Source organism: Saccostrea cucullata, unplaced genomic scaffold, assembly GCF_032062105.1.
Source record: "Saccostrea cucullata isolate Sc308-1 unplaced genomic scaffold, CSIRO_AGI_Scuc_v1 ctg12913, whole genome shotgun sequence".
Classification (NCBI taxonomy): domain Eukaryota; kingdom Metazoa; phylum Mollusca; class Bivalvia; order Ostreida; family Ostreidae; genus Saccostrea; species Saccostrea cuccullata.
Window position 1 is genome coordinate 1,811 of NW_026933630.1, and position 20,156 is coordinate 21,966.

The 20,156-nt window shown below is 34.1% G+C and overlaps 1 protein-coding gene, 1 long non-coding RNA gene and 2 pseudogenes across 6 annotated transcripts; 2 read left to right on the top strand and 2 right to left on the bottom strand.

Moving 5' to 3' along the window:
• The first annotated feature begins 863 nt into the window (after positions 1-863).
• LOC134238766 (dynein axonemal heavy chain 8-like) lies at positions 864-19,356 on the top strand. 4 transcript variants are annotated; one of them, XR_009986079.1, is made up of 7 exons: positions 864-976; positions 4,639-4,811; positions 5,180-5,308; positions 5,458-5,667; positions 5,854-6,018; positions 6,159-6,536; positions 19,189-19,356. XR_009986079.1 is itself a non-coding variant. In XM_062720888.1 (6 exons), the coding sequence occupies exons 1-6, from the start codon at positions 916-918 to the stop codon at positions 6,468-6,470; spliced, it is 1,050 nt and encodes a 349-aa protein (XP_062576872.1). In that variant the 5' UTR covers positions 864-915; the 3' UTR covers positions 6,471-6,696. The 4 variants fall into 4 exon arrangements, 3 of the variants coding, with proteins under 3 accessions (XP_062576872.1, XP_062576874.1, XP_062576873.1); XM_062720888.1 differs by lacking the exon at positions 19,189-19,356 and having other exon boundaries at positions 6,159-6,696; XM_062720890.1 differs by lacking the exons at positions 864-976; positions 19,189-19,356 and adding an exon at positions 4,053-4,061 and having other exon boundaries at positions 6,159-6,688.
• On the bottom strand, positions 1,207-3,942 carry LOC134238773 (uncharacterized). 2 transcript variants are annotated; one of them, XR_009986081.1, is made up of 3 exons: positions 3,846-3,942; positions 2,316-2,437; positions 1,207-1,738 (listed from the first exon to the last, which is right to left on the bottom strand). It is a non-coding gene; the product is annotated as an uncharacterized LOC134238773 (long non-coding RNA). The 2 variants fall into 2 exon arrangements; XR_009986080.1 differs by having other exon boundaries at positions 3,544-3,942.
• LOC134238772 (uncharacterized) lies at positions 16,085-16,836 on the bottom strand (annotated as a pseudogene).
• On the top strand, positions 18,125-19,191 carry LOC134238768 (dynein axonemal heavy chain 8-like; annotated as a pseudogene).
• Positions 19,357-20,156: the final 800 nt, after the last annotated feature.

Sequence of the window (20,156 nt, forward strand, 5' to 3'; positions counted from 1 at the left end):
GGTACAAAACCTTGAAAACCCAAAATATTGTCAATAATTTTATTAAAAATGCTAATTTTTTATTTCTGTTCAGGGAGCTAAAAATCAACTTCCGGTAATGGAATGAAAATCATTCAACCGTTAAATAACTGATTTGGCAAAGTAAAAGATGTCCTAACTTTTTTGGTACATAGTTATATCCCGTATGTAATTTTCACCCCTAAAATTAGGGTGTTGCATTTCTATTGACGGTGAGTATAGTTTACACCCTCTAACTGAAAACTACTTTTTAAAGGACTGTTATATTACTTGTGATAATGGTAGATTAGTTTTAGTGCATAGGGATGAAAAAACTCAATTGCTTTATGACAATACTCATTTCTTTAAAATGTATTAATTTGATTTAGAGAAAAAAGAAATGTTTTTCCTTCCCCCCCCTTTTTTTGAAAATGAACATCAAAACTGGATCCTTCTCAAATTGATAAGAAGTTTATGAATGCTTAACTAATAATGAACAAGGAATTCATAGGCAATGTAGAGAATCTTTTTTTAATGTGTTTGATAAGTGTGTGGAGCTTTCTCTTTTCCACTGAAATTATCGAATAAATCAACACCGATTATATAGGTAGCATGCACATTGTCCTTTTACATCATATAGAATTTTGCTTTTTCAAAAATTGTTTTTCCTTAGTGAATATTGTATTGCCGCTATGATTTGAATTCTTAAGTGATACCAAATGTAACAATACAAATTAAGTCATTACAGACCTGCTAGGTCATCAATATGTTTAAAAATGAACAATTTGTGTCTGAAAAATTAAGAATCTTGTAAATAATTTGAAATGTTTAACACTAATAGATATTTTATTTTGCTAACAGACTTTATTGGGAGATGACCAGTATGTCTTCACCAGACTGAACAAAGTTTTTGACAGCATGCCGTCTACCAATACTTTATCTCACAAGATGTTTCCTCGACCTCCAACACCATTTGATGGTAAGTTACAGGGTACCATCTCCCACACCATTGATGGTAATATGGTACCATCTCCCATACCATTGATGGTAATATGGTACCATCTCTCACACCATTTGATGGGAAAAGAGTACCAATTAATTTCCCATAGAACTCTATACAAACCTTTTGCCCTCCAAGTAATTTACTAATTCCCGTTCAAACAAATCACTGGTATTATTTGAAAGTTCGTTCTAAGCACTTATTAAAAACACGAAAAAAAATATACTGTTCCGCGGCGTTTATAGGTCAAATTTGCAGTTATTTAGAACTTACAGAGATCGGCAGTAAATGACACCCTGCCAAAAATATCAATCCCCACTCCTACAATCTCCCCTGGTATTTCTAGAATTTTTGTAATATTCCCACATTCCATCATTTATTTCAAACATTAATATTTTTACTTTAAAATGAAAATATTTACATACCTCAATTCAGCCAATCAGGTAAAGCCTACCCATTTATTACTCTGCTTCATCTTGTTCAACCAGGAAATGATGTCAAAATCTGGGTCTTTGGTGCTCTTTTTCCTATACTTACATATTTACCTATCCCAGAATTAGTCAATTTTGTAATTTTCAAAGACCTTATACTTACCAATATACATGTATGAAATTTGAGGCCTGTCACTTCAGTGTCTTGGAATCTGTGGCCATCTTAATGAATGTCCCCTCCCTGCTGCAGGTGCTTTTCCAAAGAGTGAAAAACTTTCATTCCTGTGATGAAATCTGGATACAGTTGTCACTGTAATGAATAAAATATTTATAAAGTAACATGATTTTGTTTTTTGATGTTAATAAAATGATATAAAGTCATAATTGTGTCAATTTTTTCATAGGGGTGGAATCTACCCAGAATAAAGAAAAAAGGTCCAAAATTTGATAAATCATAATTAATTAAGCAAAATTAAAAGGTTTTAAAAAGACTGATATAGAAATTTTCTTATGCTTATGAAAAGTAAATTGTTTGAGACTCTGATATACTAAATGATTCTTATCTAACCCCTCCTGTTGCTTAAGTATATACAAAAAAGTTTCCCCACCCCCCAGTGAAAGACACTTAGAGAAATAGCAGGTGCCCCCTATTATATTTGTTTACAATTAATTCAGTCAAGAGAAAATTAATACTTTTGATAACAAATCAAAGTGCAGTGTCTGATAGTCTTATACAGTACAACCATAATCTACATTATTGAATTTCATGCTTTAAAAAGGGGAATTCAGATTAATTTGTAAAAAATTAAGAAATGCAATAATTGACTTAAAACCCCAAAATGTACACCACAATAAGAGGCTGAAAAGTTAATAAATGAAAAATTTACCTGCAATGTACAGAAATCTGTCCGACAAAATATATCGGGTGGGTAGCGAGTCTCCATCTTCTTCTTATATAGAGAAAATGCCCCCCGCCGATCAGATACCAAGCTCTCCCGGGTCCAGGAAGCTGAAATATGAAAGTTCTCTATAGTCTTTAAATGAAAATAAATCAATAAAGTTAGTCAAATTAAGCATAAATCAAAAAGAAAACAGCAATATTTTTCAAGTTTTCTGAAAAATTACCAAATTACATATCTTCTACATGGCCGAATGTTTAAAAAATGGATCCGTCAAGGGTGGAATACATGTTTTACAATTTTACATGTAATTACATGTAAATATTAGAAAAGTCAAATGTGATACATGCAGTAATGCCATTCCAATAATTCAAGAAAACAAAATCAGAAGCCTAAGGTCACAATAATTAAGATTATATCATGTTGAAATTCTACATATTTGGTTAGCTAGTCTAAGGGAAGTAACTCTAAGTACAAAAACTGGAAAGCAGTAGAAAATGAGTTGCAGAGAGTCACCCTGATGGAACTACAAAGAGCAAAAAGAGGGAAAACACATACCTTTGTGTAGCTACAATATAGAAACAACCAAACTACAAACTGATCCCCCCGCAGTCAAAGGGAGGCAATCCAGAGGATCACATACACTACCGACATGATACGTCAAGACAGAAAATGACCTCCTTTCACATGAACACCACGAAACGCACTTTTAAGGGCCGAATAAATTATTCGAAAAGATACCAAACGTGCAGACATATAAGAAACTAAACAAAAATTAACACCAGGCCACGATCCTACACTTCCAAAAGTACACATATATAGCAAATCATATAAATACACAATTACATGTACATGTAAAATACATACATAAATTTATGAATACATACAAACATTTATTATAAGATCAATCTGATACATTTTCTTAACTTACCTTTCTCCTATGGCCAAGTCAACTACACATTGTTTTACCAATTTCCATCCTCTGTAACACCCCCCCCCCCCCTATCTCTACAAAAGACCCAAAATCACCTCTAACCCTAATTCCACAGATAAATAATTCAAATTTTTGCTAATTTTTCTCTCGAAATGTCTTCAATATTCAAATAAATTGCTAAAAATAACTTTTCATGACTTTCACTTCACTTTACTTATTAAAAAATGGGGTCTCTATAGGGAAAAGAGTACCAATTAATTTCCCATAGAACTCTATACAAACCTTTTGCCCTCCAAGTAATTTACTAATTCCCGTTCAAACAAATCACTGGTATTATTTGAAAGTTCGTTCTAAGCACTTATTAAAAACACGAAAAAAAATATACCGTTCCGCGGCGTTTATAGGTCAAATTTGCAGTTATTTAGAACTTACAGAGATCGGCAGTAAATGACACCCTGCCAAAAATATCAATCCCCACTCCTACAATCTCCCCTGGTATTTCTAGAATTTTTGTAATATTCCCACATTCCATCATTTATTTCAAACATTAATATTTTTACTTTAAAATGAAAATATTTACATACCTCAATTCAGCCAATCAGGTAAAGCCTACCCATTTATTACTCTGCTTCATCTTGTTCAACCAGGAAATGATGTCAAAATCTGGGTCTTTGGTGCTCTTTTTCCTGATGGTTTTGATGGTAATATGGTACCATCTCCAACACCATTTGATTGTAATATGGTACCATCTCTCACACCATTTGATTGTAATATAGTACCATCTGCAACACCATTTGATGGTAATATGGTTCCATCTCCCATACCATTTGATGGTAATATGATACCATCTCTCACACCATTTGATTGTAAAGTGGTACCATCTGCAACACCATTTGAACATCTCCCATACCATTTGATTGCAAGTTGCAGGGTTCCATTTCTGACACCATTTGATGGTAAGACAGAGTAACATCTCCCATACCATTTGATTGCAAGTTGCAGGGTTCCATTTCTGACACCATTTGATCATAAGACAGAGTAACATCTCCCATACCATTTGATGATAAGTTACAAGGTACCATTGCCCAAACCATTTAATTGGAAGTTTCAAGGTACCAATTTGCATGCCATGTGATAATTGGTTCAGGATACCACTTCCTATACCAATTGATGGGAAGTAACAGGAAATCATAGTTACTTACAGGGTAGTATCTCCTACACAATTTGATGATTATGTCCAATGCATCACTTGATATTTCCACGACCCTACGCTATTTGATGGTATACCTACAAACCAACACCTGAATATCAATTGTACTTGATTTACTTGAATTTCATCTAATATTATATCACAATGCCTCTTTCTTTCTATTTCAGGACCTGCCCAGGCTGGTATCAGTAAAACTAGTAACAACCCCTCTGTGGTTCATCAGGGAGTGTTCTCCACAGCCAGCTATGCCACGCACAAAATCCGCTTCAAAGACGTGGAACTCTGGCAAATCTGTAACGACCTGCTGCAAAAAACTCCAAAGATTGGCAATAGCAGCAAGGTAAAGTACTCAAGGCGACAACTACATAAACTTATCTAGTTTATCCTCTGATTAATTCTCTCTCTACAAATTTCTGCTGATCCTCGTTTGACAAATTTCTGATGATGCTCTCACTGCAAGGTTTCATATGCTTGGTAAATTTATACATGACCATTTATTCATTTATGTCTTGCTCAAATTATGCTAGATTGTCAGTTATGGATGAAAAGGGGGTGGGGGAAACAAATAGCTATTCGGGTTAAAATCAGGATCAGTACACGGGGTAGTTTATGTTGAATGTTGTTCCAGTCCTAAAGAATTTTATGTTAGACTGAGTAGTTTATATATTAACTACATTTGTAATCAAAAAATGACTTTGATGATTTCAGTCGTTCCGTGAGTTTGTTGTGGAGAAAATACGTAAACTACCTGGAGACTACCCTATCTTTAATGACTTCATCATGAAAGAGTGTGAGATTCTACACCAACTGTTGACAGAAGTCCGACATACACTCACTGTAAGTTTTCACCTTTTACTTGTTGAATCTGAAAATTTTTATGAAATATTGAAGTTGTTTAAATGTGAATTTTGATTGAACTGTTGTCTGACACATTGTATAGAAGTAGATTTTGACAACTTGGTAAAAGGACCTTGTCTTCGTTACAGTTGATAAGGAACGCCTGTGAGAACAATGTGATGGGTGACCAGCTGAGTGACCACTACCTGTCTGCGGCCGATGACCTCTACCACTTAAGGATCCCCAGGATCTGGTGTAAGATGACCGGCACCACCGCACCACCCTACACCTACAACGCCGCTCAGTGGCTCCGGGATTTAGAGGACCGCTGGAAGCACTTTGAGAAGATCCTAAGCATGGTGTGTATTGTATAATTAAAAAATGTGGGGGAATCAATGGGGGGTGGATATCATTTTCAGAATTCAATTTTTGTTTCGGAATTAGAGAAAATAACATTTTAATCCTACTTTCATTCTTCTTAAAAATTTAATGATTTAAAAATATTTTTTTTCTTGCATATTGTTATAATACTTTGCATGTTGCAGGGAAGGAAGGCCATGCCAGCCTATTGGTTAGGAGCATTCTTCAATCCTAGAGGACTTCTTGCCTTGCTGAAACAGGAAGCCATCAAGAGTTACTGTGGAGATAGGTCTGGCAATTTTGAACAGTTCACCTTCCAGACTGATACAACATTCAGGGATTTTGGACATGTGAGAACAATACCTTCTCTCTAATCCTTTTATTGTACAAATCTTGCTACCAAAGCTAACAATAGACTGAAACAGAATTTGATATTAATTGTATCATTCATGGAGAAAATTGATTTTGGTATTTTTGTTTCCTTCTTTAGTTACTTCAACCTCCACCAGAGGGTGTGTACATCCATGGAATCCACCTCTGGGGGTGTTCCATTGAGAAGACTACCAATGAATTCCAGGACCAGGCCTCCAGACAGGGTTACGCCCCCCTTCCTGTCCTCCATCTACAGTGCTACCCGATTAACGAGAAACCCGCCTTACAGGAACCCTCCTTCCAGTGCCCCCTCTATCCCTCCAGAATAGCCCCACGGGACCCCATCATGGAAATTGACATCAAGAAGGAGGGTATCCCGCCCATGAGATGGGCACTACGTGGGCTCACAGCTACCATATGGCCTTATTAATTAAAGAAACTGCCAAAGACGTTTTCTTGTGTTGTATTAAAAAATCCAAAATAATGCCTTTTAGGAGTGATTTCTTGAACAAGATCTGACATTTTTTCCGACTTTGTGATTTGTGAAAGTTTCACTGTATGACATAATGCTTTACATAGATAAATAGGTATTTTTTGCTGAATGCAAATCTTATTCCGTCCTCATCACGTTAAATCTGTGATTACATTGGTTGTGTACAGAGTAGATTAATTCTATACAATTTGTATTATTATGGTTGTGTTTCTCTGTGACAGTGATGCATTAAGTATTTGTTTATACTCTTGTTGATATTGTTTTTATTTTAAAATATTTATATTTATTTCTATTTTAAAGACTTTTCATGCATATGTGTCAAAATATTGTATACTGCTGAGTTTGATTAAAACTTGAATATTGTAATCTTTTTTGTCATTTTTTGACATGATTACTGTAAATGTATTATATTTGGCGTATACGATATTTGGCGGAAATTGAATTTTCAACAAGTTGGCGTAGATTTGATTTAGCGCTTTTTGAATGTGCATTGCAGAAACCTTTATACACAAAGCATTTGGCGATGTACTTGATTTAGCTGAGGCTGCTTTCCGCGAAAGGTGGTAAAAAGAATACACAGCCAAATGTAATACGTTTACAGTATTTGATTGTATATTTTTAACGTCCCTCTTAAGAATTTTTCACTCGTATGGAGACGCCAGCTAGCACTTGCCATTAGAGAGAATGCAACTCTGAAATGTGAATTATTCACACAAGTATTCATTTTGTATATCATGGCTTCTATAGTGATATGTACACAGATGTGTCTTTGACCTTCTGACCCTGGAGTCCATATTCCAAGACTGGCCTGTTAGCAATTCAGTGATATATGTAGTATTCACTCTTGGCCATCTTATTGTCCTTGACCTTTTGACACTGTAATAACTAGTCTTATGTAGTATTATATGACCACTTTGCAAATTTTGCATGTTTGAATGGATACTGTTCAACTCTGATTTTTGAAAATCAAATGAATGAATTCTTTTTAATTTTTCTTCTACATATGCAACATCTGTAGAATTTTAGTTGCTATAGACAGAGTCAAAGTTTTAAGTTTTCTATACATGTTTTTTGAGAACATGAGTAAGAACATACTCTGACAATGATCTCGAACTTTGATCCTCGAGTGAGTTGATTTTGGCTTCTTGTCATCCACAACCTGTCTAGCAAGTCTTGAAGTAATCTATTCACAGTCTACAAAACAAATAGGAAACCACAAAATGATCTCGAACTTTGATCCTCGAGTGAATAGATTTTGGCTTCTTGTCATCCACAACCTGTCTAGCAAGTTTTTAAGTAAAATTTTTACACAAGTCTACAGCACTAACCACAACAACAAAATCGTTAATTCTGATCCTGAAAAAAAATTCCAACTTAAGGAGCTACAAAAGTCAATATTATTAAAGACAAGTATAATCCAACAAAGATTCCAGTTTTTTTTCCAATTTATGTGTGGATACGACTGAGCCATGTCACAACATCAGATATGTCAACTTTGATATCCAATACCGATTACAACAGACTGAAAGGAATATAGTTCATATTTAACCTTATTTTCGAAATTTAATGCGCAATTATCATATCCTAAATCTTTCCACCCCCACCTCCAACTTAAATCTAGACAACATGGACTTGCTTCTATGCGTACATGTAATGTATAATTTAGTTTTATTACAAAATATATCAGAATCACACTACTTCAAAATTGTACCATGTTATACCATGACAATACTTTATTCTCATAAATATGGTAATAGAAACAATGCACATTACATAACAAATACAACTATATGACAATGTGCATGTTTGAAAATTAACCAAGAGAACAGGTTTAGATGTACAGTATATATACACTATAATATATTATAAATATTGCTCCCAAATTATATGCATCAACATGTTAACCCAACAAAACCCAGTAGACTTGTATACATTCATCAACTCTGTTAAATTATTCAGAATAAAAAATGACTGAAAGTATTTGAATTTACAAACTAGCAAAGGACAAGATAGGGTAACAGCCGAATTTATGATATAAAAATCAGAACACTGATAAAACTGTGATAGTTTGTAGTTAAGAAGTTAAAATGATGCTTACTCTAAGACAAGCATTAATTTTGATTCAAAGGCTACATGGAAGCCACTAGAGGGTTCAGAAATAGGAAATTTTCCCGAATTTTCTCAATTCTGGTGGATTTTCATCATATTTTGGATACATTTCTCTTCGGAAAACATAGAGCACACGCTTGCCTATCTGAGATTTTTACACATATACTACATCTGATATAAGTGTATAAAATATATAAATTTGGTAGATAGGCAAGCGTGTGCTCTATGTTTTCCGAAAGAAAATGTGCTGTAAAATTAGTGAAAATTTGCATAAAAATGAGAAATTTCGAAAATAGACCTATTTCCTGACCTCACTGCGACCTCTGTATATTCTTAATCTTAAAACCAGTACTCATTTTGTGGCAGGGGTGAAAACAGGTTTTCATGGATAAACTGTTGGATCATTCTGAAAGACACCCAAAATCGGGGGCCAAATACTGGTCTTACCCTATCTTGTCTTTTTTTATATGTTAATTTAAAGTAGTCCGATCACCAGGTTTGTAAAATTAGCAGTTAAATAATCAAAACTACTCATAAAAGTATCTCTGAATCCACAATGTTATGTAAATTTATCCACAGTATTTCTTTAAAGTTAAAGATTATAGTTAATCATATTATATTTACATTTCCAATGTCTTTGTCCGGGATAAAATTACAAATTGTAAATGAACTTTATTTCCCCATCAATGAATTGGCGCAGTTAAAAAAAAAAACACGTGCAGGGCGGGTGTCGCATAATATACGTTCCGGGTAACTTGGCGTTCCGGCCGGAACGCTAAATACCTATAACATTGGTTCCGGGCCATAATAAACGTTCCGGCCCGCGTAAGATTGGTTCCGGCCGTAAAAAACGTTCCGGGCAACCAAGCACCCTATTAAACTCTCTATTTATATTTAATATTGGCTGTTAATTTTAATTTTCTTCTTTCGTTTATACCTTCGTATATGATACAGTAGGATTTAATCGTAAGACATACATATATGTTTACATTTCAAGTCAGAATATGCGGTCTTTTTACCAGAGACATTATATATTTATTGATGTCTCTGATTTAAATATTATATTAATCCACGAAATTCCAGTTGATTATTTTGATTCTTTGTAAACAAAAGAAGGTGTGAAACTTGTTTACATTGATATACCCCCATCGTGCTGTTTTATGACACACTTGGCTTCTATCGATACGAATAATTGCTCAGTCTTGCGAATCGCCGTAAGCACACATGACCACCCTGATCAGATGATAATGGTGATAGATTAATTATATTTACGATAAAATACTTTAATTATTAGGTAATATTTTAATTTCCTTACAATTTTTTAAACACCCATACATGTAGTTGCGTTTTTTTTAAAACCAAATATATTAATAAATTAAAATACAAGAACATAATGGGAAACGAGTGCATGCCGGATCTAAAAAGGGAATTTATAATTTAACCATTTAATACGAAGGAAAAGTGTTTCCCGTTTGTTGATTATTTTTCTTCGTCAGGTGAATTTTTTTTTCTTTTTTAATTTTTTTTTATTTTAATGTTATATGTCAACAAAACATGCACATGATCAACTTGGAAATGTTTCAATGACACGGCTAAAAACTTTTGAATAAAATTCAACTCATTTTTATTTATGCACGTAAGTACAAGTACATTTGTATTCATTTGTAAAAATAACACTGAAGAAGAAATGTATTACAGACACAGATCTGTATTTTACTATTTATATGAATAGCATTGTGAAGTCTGCTCACACCCCCCTTCCCCTGCAGTGAACAATAGACAAAAAACTTGATTTGCTTGGTATGAAATTTTCTATATTTTAATTAACAATTTGTTGAATGTGTTCAACAAACAAAGGAGTCTTAGTGGGGAAGGCAACCGCGAACGTTTGTTCTATCGCCTACCTGATTTTTCAAAAGACATCTTTGAATGACTTTTCCTATAGATATAATGGTTTTTTTTTTTTTTACGAACTTTCAAAAACTATGATTATTTGGAAAAGAAGAAAACGTTTCTCTTTAATTCTGATAAAACGTGTATTTCCGCTCTAGAACTCGATGGGAATGTAAAATCTTAATTTAAAATGAAAACCTGCAGGCATGCTTATGAAGCTATCTTAGGACTAAGAGATCTCTTAAGATGAACTTACGACATATCTTAGTCTTAAGTGAGGCCATCGAAGCTATCCTATCTTAGGAGACCTCCTAATCTTAGTCCTAACTTTAAGATGACTGCGGACATGTCATATCTTAGGTGATTTCAAGAAACGCTGGTGTCAGGAAAACAATTGAGAATGTTTTTCGTTTAAATAAATCAACTATTTACTGTAAATTAATGATTTCTTTAATGAACTAAATCCATTTATGAACATCATACCGTGTAAATATATGTATATACCTTTACAAATAGAAATGGAGAGAACAGTTAATAAGAATGCGCTCATTGACATGTATGCATTTAAAGATTAAAACATTGAAAAAGATTTATTCAACCACTTTCTAGGTAGATAAAAATATACAATTGATTGTTTTTTATTGGGACAAAAAACGGAGGGATAGGGCAGATACATTCAAAAGATCTAAACCAATCTGCTGCATTTATTGGTTTAAGCCGATGTAAATAATAAAAACAGCAGAGAAACAACACATATTCAAAAAATTAAAGAAAGTTTATAGAGGTGACTTCCTCTTCGTGGAAGAGAGAGAGAGAGAGAGAGAGTTGACCAACTTGGACAAAAAACAAGAAAAGATGTTACATGTATGCCTTATATCTTTTCTAAAATACTAATCCAATAATACAAACAACTATATGAAAAGAAAAGTTACTTGTATATTACCATGTAGCTCCGTTTTTCTGTTTCTGCTAAATGTAAACTAGATTGTATACACAAATAACTCTATTATATTAATCTTTTTTTTACACAAAACTTGGATAAAAATGGACTAATCTGCTAAAGATATATTCAATAGAAATCGATTAAAATGAATTTAAAAAAAATACTTAAACATATCAGTCTTAAATTCAAACATGCTTTTAAAAAAAGGAATAGGGATACACCCAATAAAGAAGTACTAACTCAGAAATGTTCTTAATAAATAAGGAAAATAAAAACTTTAATCGTCTCCAAACCGGATTTTTTTTGGGGGAGGGGGGATCACATCTATGATTATACAAAACATGTATTCGAATATGGTTTTAGATGCTAGATTTGCTCGCATACTCGCTAGGAGCTACACTAAACGTAGCGAGTATGCGAGTGGATCAAAATTTAATTCGATTGTTTTAACTAAATTCTTTAAATAACTAAGGGGAGCTAACACCCCCGCCCTTCTACGTCTACACATAATGGTAACTTGAAATAGGAAGTTCAGTAATTGCAACCCGGAACGTTTATTATGAGCATAATTTTTAGTTCCGGACTAACTTAGCTTCGTAAAAAAGGGAAAAGAAACAACTAAGTAGCAAATATATAGGAAATATCTTTCAGTAATTGCAACCCAGAACGTTTATTATGACCATAATTTTTGGTTCCGGGCTAACTTAACTTCGTCAAAAACTGGAAAAGAAACAACTAAGTAGCTAAAATATATGAAATATCTTTCAGTAATTGCAACCCGGAACGTTTATTATGAGCATAATTTTTGGTTCCGGGCTAACTTAGCTTCATCAAAAACTGGAAAAGAAACAACTAGGTAGCAAAAATATATGAAATATCTTTCAGTAATTGCAACCCGGAACGTTTATTATGAGCATAATTTTTGGTTCCGGGCTATCTTAGCTTCGTAACAAAATGGAAAAGAAACAACTAAGTAGCTAAAATGTATGAAATATCTTTCAGCAATTGCAACTCGGAACGTTTATTATGAACATAATTTTTGGTTCCGGACTAACTTAGCTTCGTCAAAAACTGGAAATGAAACAACTAAGTAGCAAATAGATATGAAATATCTTTCAGTAAATGCAACCCGGAACGTTTATTATGAGGATATAATTTTGGTTCCGTGCTAACTTATCTTCGTCATAAAAAGGAAAGAGAACTTTAAAGAAGCAAAAATAGTTGAAAATGCGCCCAGTGATGCTAACCCGGAACTTTCAATATGATAATAATTTTGGTTCCGGGCTAACTTACTTCGTCATGAAAAGGAAAAAGAACTTCAAAGTAGCATAAATAGTTGAAAATGCGCCCAGTAACGCTAACCCGAAACGTTAAATATGATAATAATTTTGGTTCCGGGCTAACTTGTTTTCATCATTAAGTGGAAAAGAAAAATCAAAGTAGCAAAAAAAATAGTTGAAAATGCACCCAGTAATGCTAACCCGGAACGTTAAATATGATCATAATTTTGGTTATGGGCTAACTTATCTTCGACACAAAAAAGAAACTTCAAAATAGCAAAAGATTTTAAAAATAACTCTAAGTAATAGTCATCCAGAAATATGACCATAATTTTGGTTCCAGTCTGAGTTATCATACTTAGTCAAAGATTGGAAAAGACAGACAGACAGCCCGAAATACAGGTATACAGACAAAAAACCTTTGAGCTATAGGAAAGAAATTTTAAAAACCACCTATGGCCTAAAGAAAGCACTAAAGATTTTGAGGTCAAAGGTCAAGGTAATGAATTCATAAATTATTTTTAACATTTTCGTTTCCACGCGATATATATGGAGAGAAGCTTTTGAGCGGAATTTTATACCACAACTTCCTATGTCCTAGTTATGAGGAAGACCTCTAAACTATTGGTTTTGAGGTCAAAATTTCAAAGGTCAACATCGTTAATTCATATACATGTATTTGTATATTCTTTCTGGGTGTAAAACTTTCATTTCTGGCCATGGACGATATCTCAAGAAGCGTTTACGATTTTGCATTGAAATGTCATACCATAACTCCCTAAAACACACCCGTCTTAACCCCCCCCCCCCCCCTTCGGTTCGTGCATGCTCTTCTTTTCCGTAATGCGGGGGACATAGATTCTCTGAATTAGCTTGTTTTATAAATCATGTTTGCATGACCTTTCTTTCTTTACACTTGTATTTTCATGTTAGCTTCAGTTTTCCCAAAAATCACTCCCCTTAGACACTTGTTTCCGCTATCCCAGTTGGTTCTACGGATCCATTTTGTTCTGCACGTATAATATTTTTATTAAAAAATATAATTTTATTCCCTATAAATTGTGGTCCCGTCTTACCTTCAATTGCCACGATTTGTGCAGACTAGCATCTACAATATCATGATCCATGATGCCATGATCGTGCTACGTAATTTTCTTCTTTTCTACAACAGAGATGCTCCAGAAAAAATAAATAGAACTCTATTCCATGTTTTGCAAATTAATAATTTAAAATTAAATAAAACTTTTACATTTTTGCAACTGTTATAATTGAAACTCCCCCATAACAAAATGTTAAAATATTAACAACTTTTCATTTTGTGGGGACGTTGAAAAAAATCTCCATTTTCTTTTAAATTGGAGAAGGGGTGAGATTTTTAAAACACGTAGCGCAGCTACATGAACATTATTGCAGTTTACCTTTAACCTACATGTACCTGTGTAAACGTGCATTTTTTAACCTTCGTGTATTTATTTAATATTTTTCTCCGAAGCAGTTGAGATTATTTCAACATAATGACATTGGCGTCAGAAGCAAATTGAAAGGGGGGGGGGGCTTAAGTGAAAGAAAAAATCAAACCTACAAAAAAATTCTTGACAAGCAAAAAAAGAAAATGTGTCAATTGTCTAAACACGAAAATTCTATTTCGTGGGGGTTGGGGTTGGGGGGTTATGATAGAACTTCTTCCAGTGCCAGTATTTTTTCCAAACACTACCATTTCCCCTTTTTAAACTCAACTGCAATGTGTCGGTTGAAAAAGTGTGTGTGTGTGGGGGGGGGGGGGATGGTAAACCTACGCCCCAATGTACGATGTCTATATTATGTCTTTTTGCAAAAAAAAGTGCGGGCTAAACCTCCCTACCCCCACCCCCTCCGGTTCCCACGCCTATGAATGGCATGTATAAAACGATCATATTTTTATCAACTTCATCGTGTTTTATGTATTCAAACACCCATGCAGAAATAATTTTTTTTTACCACATATCTTAAGCGGTTGGTGGTTAGGACATTCCTCGAGGTAACACTAATGTGCATTCTAATTCCTTTAAAACAAACAAATAGCAAAAAAAAAAAAAAAAAAGGACGAAAGAAAAGTAAAAGAAAAAAAAATGATTTTTTTTTTAACTTGATCGTATTAAATAAAAAGCCGAGCCAGTTAACATATATTGTCTTGACTTTTCATATCTCAATTACTATTTTTTTTCTTCCGACGACTACAAAAAAATATCATTTTCATTAATTACACGTGCTTGTGGTATTAAAGGGAATAAACCATACCCGTATTCTTATGTTTATTTCATTACAGAATAAATCACATCATCATGAAATACATGTACTGTACCTACATGTACGGTAGTATGAAGATTAATTTAGAAGAAAATAAACCATATACGTAGCATTCTTCAACAGTGAATTATCATATACATATTTCAAATGGAATATAAACCATATTATCATGCCATTTCATCAATAATATCTAATTATGAAAAAAAAAATCTTTAATTATTAGGAATGGAAGCCGTGATTGAGCCTCGACTTGGTGAAATGTCAACACGTGTAATATCATTTAAACAGAGAATTTAATTCCGTAAATATATAATTATCAATATTTGTTCTTTACTTTTATCGAATTCTGAAATGAAAAAAAAATTATCAATTAATTAATTCTTTGACATTGTGTTTCTTTAAATGTTAGTCTTTCGTAAACCCAGTCTTAAATTGTTTATCTCCTAACCATTCTCTTAACCTGTCTTTACGGGTTTGCGTGCATTGAAGCGAGAGATTCACACCTGGCATGCACTAAATAAACAAAAGGAATTGAGTTGTAGATAACCGATTTGTATACATAAGATAAACAAAGCCTTATAATACGACCAAAGTCATATGTATCAGAAAGAGTACTATTTAATATTCATCTATTTTTTTAAAATTGGTAAGTACAAAACATTGCGCGATGCACGAAAATAGAATGTCGCTGCGTCATGCTAAAACCTCAAGAAAAAACCCCACTACTTCCATGACTCAATGTGGAATGAAATCTGGACAGATACCGCGATTCAAAGATTGAACTCATGGCCGGAACCTATATTACAGTAAAATCCGGAACCAATATTATGATTTTAAGGTTCCGGCCGGAACGCGAAACACCCGGAACGAATATTATGCGACACGGGACAACACCTAGAGAGAAGCAGTCTTGGAGTCCGTGGATTGACAGAATCAAAGCATGTAAATATAAGGAATAACTGTCAGATTTTTCAAATTCATGAAGGTGATCAATGGATTGGCTTGTGTGATAATTTTATGCATAAATTATTGTTTTTTTTTCTCACTGGAGAAACTTAAACACGGTCAGTGTGCCCTGTAGTTGTCCAACATAAAGATTTTTCTCTTCATCTGCACAAACACTATAGGGACCGTATATCCCTTGTTCGTGTGTGAGTAATAGAGACAAGAACTGACCGTCCCGATCAAGGAGGTGAACAGAGTTAGTGTGATAATCACACACCAGGATGTGACCGAAGACATCAATACAGATTCCATAGGGACGGAACTTTGATTTCTGACCTTTGTAGGAGAACCTGTGTTGTCCTGATTTATTCACCACCACTACTCCCTTAGTATAGTCTGATGTACAGATATCTCCATTGATATTTTCTGTGATGTAGTGTGGTTAAGTATATAGTTTTCGCCCCCTGTTATCTCTTTGTATGTTCTGTAGTTCTTTTCCTGTCTTGTTGTACCTGGTGACTCTAGCCTCTCTATAACCCGTCATCCCCACTAGTAAGTCCCCGTTGATGTGGGAGGAGTGTATGCTGAGTGGGACCCAGACTCCTGTTTTTATGAATTCAGTGATATTATTATCCTGTGTTATTTTATTGATAACTTTATCGACTATGTCTGTAAAGATAAGATCCCCATTCTGTGTCACTGTGTGGTAACCATCAGATCCGCCGCTGGTTTTTATCTTCTCTATCACATTCCCCTGTAGATCTGTTTGGACGAGATTGCCATTTTTGTCACTGATCCAGAGTCTGTCTGATTGATATGATGGTTATATGTAATATACCCTTGACATCTGGTATATTGAACTCCCTGACCTTATAGTGACAGATAGAGGCTGTGTTTGTTTCTCTCTGTCTTCTTTCATCTGTCGTTTACGTTGCTGGTAAAGGACCACCTCATGGTTCTTGTTTTCTGGACTTTTCAGATGTTCATCTCTGCATTGTTTGCACAATCTTTGAAGACAAGGATTGCAATAAAACTCACAATTTCTTTCACATTCTTCAATACCATACTTTAAAAAAAGTCGGTCTGAGCAAGCTGCTTTACATAATGACATCTGAAAATCATGAAATTCTTATATAATTCTTATAATTTTTTTGCTCATTTACACAGTGAATATCTTTATTGAAGTTGATTGCCAAAGATTTTGATTTTTAAGAGGACCATTGATTAATATTCAAGCATCAACTACATGTAGCTGTCCAGTATATCTTTGACATTTGTTGAAATTAAGCAAGTACTTGAAATTAATGTAATTTGTATCATTTGATCTATTAAAATTTTATTCAATAAAAAAGATTACAGAATTGCATTTAAAATCTTCAAATGATCTCTCGCAGTTATTAAAAAGTTTTCCATATACCGGTTTGAAGATTTTTAAGAAACATAAAGAATAATTTCATCGTATTATACATGATATATATAAATAATTGACATGGTATTCATTAATACTTACAATGATAGGTTTATGGCCTAGAGAAACTTTGATCCAAACGACTTCTGAATGTGGGAGTTAGAATTACGATAACACGTTAAAGTTATCTTTAATTTGCTTACTAGATGGAGATAAATGCTATCATATGGGTTAATGTTAATAAACAAAATGTTGAGAAATAGAATACAACACTTATCAGTCCTTGTCTTGATGCAACGCCGGCAGATATGACAGTCATGTAAATTCTCCTTGAACGATGAATTTTGTTAAATATTTGATTTTATTGATATCATTCCATACTGGTGTGACCTGCATATTTAGAATTGTTAAAACTACTTAAAACTTATTGAGAAAGTTAAAACATCTATAAAAATAAGTACAATTGTAACATTTAAAACTGTAATGTAAATCTCAGTTTTATTGTCGATACAATGTCAGAGTCAATGGCATGCATAAGAAGTATTAGGGTTTTAACTTGAGGAAGTAGAACTATATTATTTTGTAATTAAATTTTGACTTTGATGAAGCCATTTAAATATGAATTTTGATTGAACTGCTTTCTGACACATTGTATATGAATAGATTCTGACAACTTTTTTGTACTGAACTTGGTAAAAAATTCATTTTTTTTCCGTTACAGTTGATAAGGAATGCCTGTGAGAACAATGTGATGGGTGACCAGCTGAGTGACCACTACCTGTCTGCGGCCGATGACCTCTACCACTTAAGGATCCCCAGGATCTGGTGTAAGATGACCGGCACCACCGCCCCCACCCTACACCTACAACGCCGCTCAGTGGCTCCGAGATCTAGAGGACCGCTGGAAACACTTTGAGAAGATCCTCAGCATGGTGTGTATTGTATAATTAAAGATGGGGGGATCCATTGGGAGTGGATATCCTTTTTATGCAGATTTGATATTTTTTCATTGTTAGAAATAGCTGACACTTTATCCTGCTAAGTCTTTTGTTTCTAGTAAAAGAATTGATGTTTTAAATAGGGATTATTTTTTGCATGTTACAGGGAAGGAAGGCCATGCCAGCCTATTGGTTAGGAGCATTCTTCAATTCTAGAGGACTTCTTGCCTTACTGAAACAGGAAGCCATCAAGAGTTACTGTGGAGATAGGTCCGGCAATTTTGAACAATTCACCTTCCAGACAGACACAACATTCAGAGATTTTGGACATGTGAGAACAATACCTTCTCTCTAATCCTTGTATTGTACAAATCTTGCTTTTTGCTACCAAAGCTAACAATAGACTGAAACAGAATTTGATATTAATTGTATAATTCATGGATAAAATTGATTTGGTACTTTTGTTTCCTTCTTAGTAACTTCAACCTCCACCAGAGGGCGTGTACATTCATGGAATCCACCTCTGGGGGTGTTCCATTGAGAAGACAACCAATGAATTCCAGGACCAGGCCTCCAGACAGGGTTACGCCCCCCTCCCTGTCCTCCATCTACAGTGCTACCCGATTAACGAGAAATATTATACAGGAACCCTCCTTCCAGTGCCCACTCTATCCCTCCAGAATAGCCCCACGGGACCCCATCATAGAAATCGACTTCAAAAAGGAGGGAATCCCGCCCATGAGATGGGCACTACGTGGGCTCACTGCTACTATCTGGCCTTATTAATTTAAGAAACTGCCAAAGACGTTTTCTTGTGTTGCATTAAAAAATCCAAAATAATGACTTTAAGGAGTGATTTATTAAATAAGATCGAACATTTTTTTTCTGACCTTGTGATTTATTGAAATTTTTACTGTATGACATAATGCATTACATAGATAAATAGGTATTTTTTGCTGAATGCAAACCTTATTCCGTCCTCATCACGTTCAATCTGTGATAACAATGGTTGTGTACAGAGTAGATTAATTTTGTATTATTATGGTTGTGTTTCTGTGACACCGATGCATTATATTATTATGGTTGTGTTTCTCTGTGACAGTGATGAACATGTATTTGTTTATACTCTTGTTGATACTGTTTTTATTTTAAAATATATATATTTATTTCTATTTTAAAGACTTTTCATGCATATGTGTCAAAATATTGTATACTGCTGAGTTTGATTAAAACTTGAATGTTGTAATCTTTATTGTCATTGTGTTAACTTGATCATTTGTATATTTTTGACGTCCCTCTTGAGAATTGTTCACTCATGTGGAAACGCCAGCAACTCTGAAATGTGAATTATTCATATAAATATTCATTTCGTAAATCATGGCTTCTGTAGTGATAAACACAGATGTGTCTTTTGACCTTTTGCCCTGGATTCAATATTCCAATAGTAGCCTGTTTGCAATTCAGTGATAAATGTACCATTCATTTTGACCATCTTATTGTCCTTGACCTTTTGACACTGTTATAACTATTCTTATGTATTTTTATTACACTGGCCACCTTGCAAATTCTGCATGTTTGAATTGATACTGCTCATGTCTGATATTTCCCATACTTAACCATTCTCACAATTTGCTCATGAGCAGCTCACGTTAGGACTAACCAGATTTCTTCACCTGAGTTGCTCACGTGAGTCTCATGTGCAATTTAACATGCAAATTAGGTGAAATGCTCACGTGAGCAGGGTTCTGCACTTTAGCATTTTTTGCTCATGTGAGGAATCATTTTGCTCACCTAGAATATTGCTCACGTGAGGCTCATGAA

What these genes read in the sequence shown, in the direction of transcription:
- LOC134238766 (XM_062720888.1), top strand. Translation starts at nt 916, where the DNA reads ATGCCGTCTACCAATACTTTATCTCACAAGATGTTTCCTCGACCTCCA. An exon ending in AGATTGGCAATAGCAGCAAG is followed by an intron (nt 4,812 to 5,179) that starts GTAAAGTACTCA and finishes TGATGATTTCAG; the next exon opens with TCGTTCCGTGAGTTTGTTGT. An exon ending in AAGTCCGACATACACTCACT is followed by an intron (nt 5,309 to 5,457) that starts GTAAGTTTTCAC and finishes TCTTCGTTACAG; the next exon opens with TTGATAAGGAACGCCTGTGA.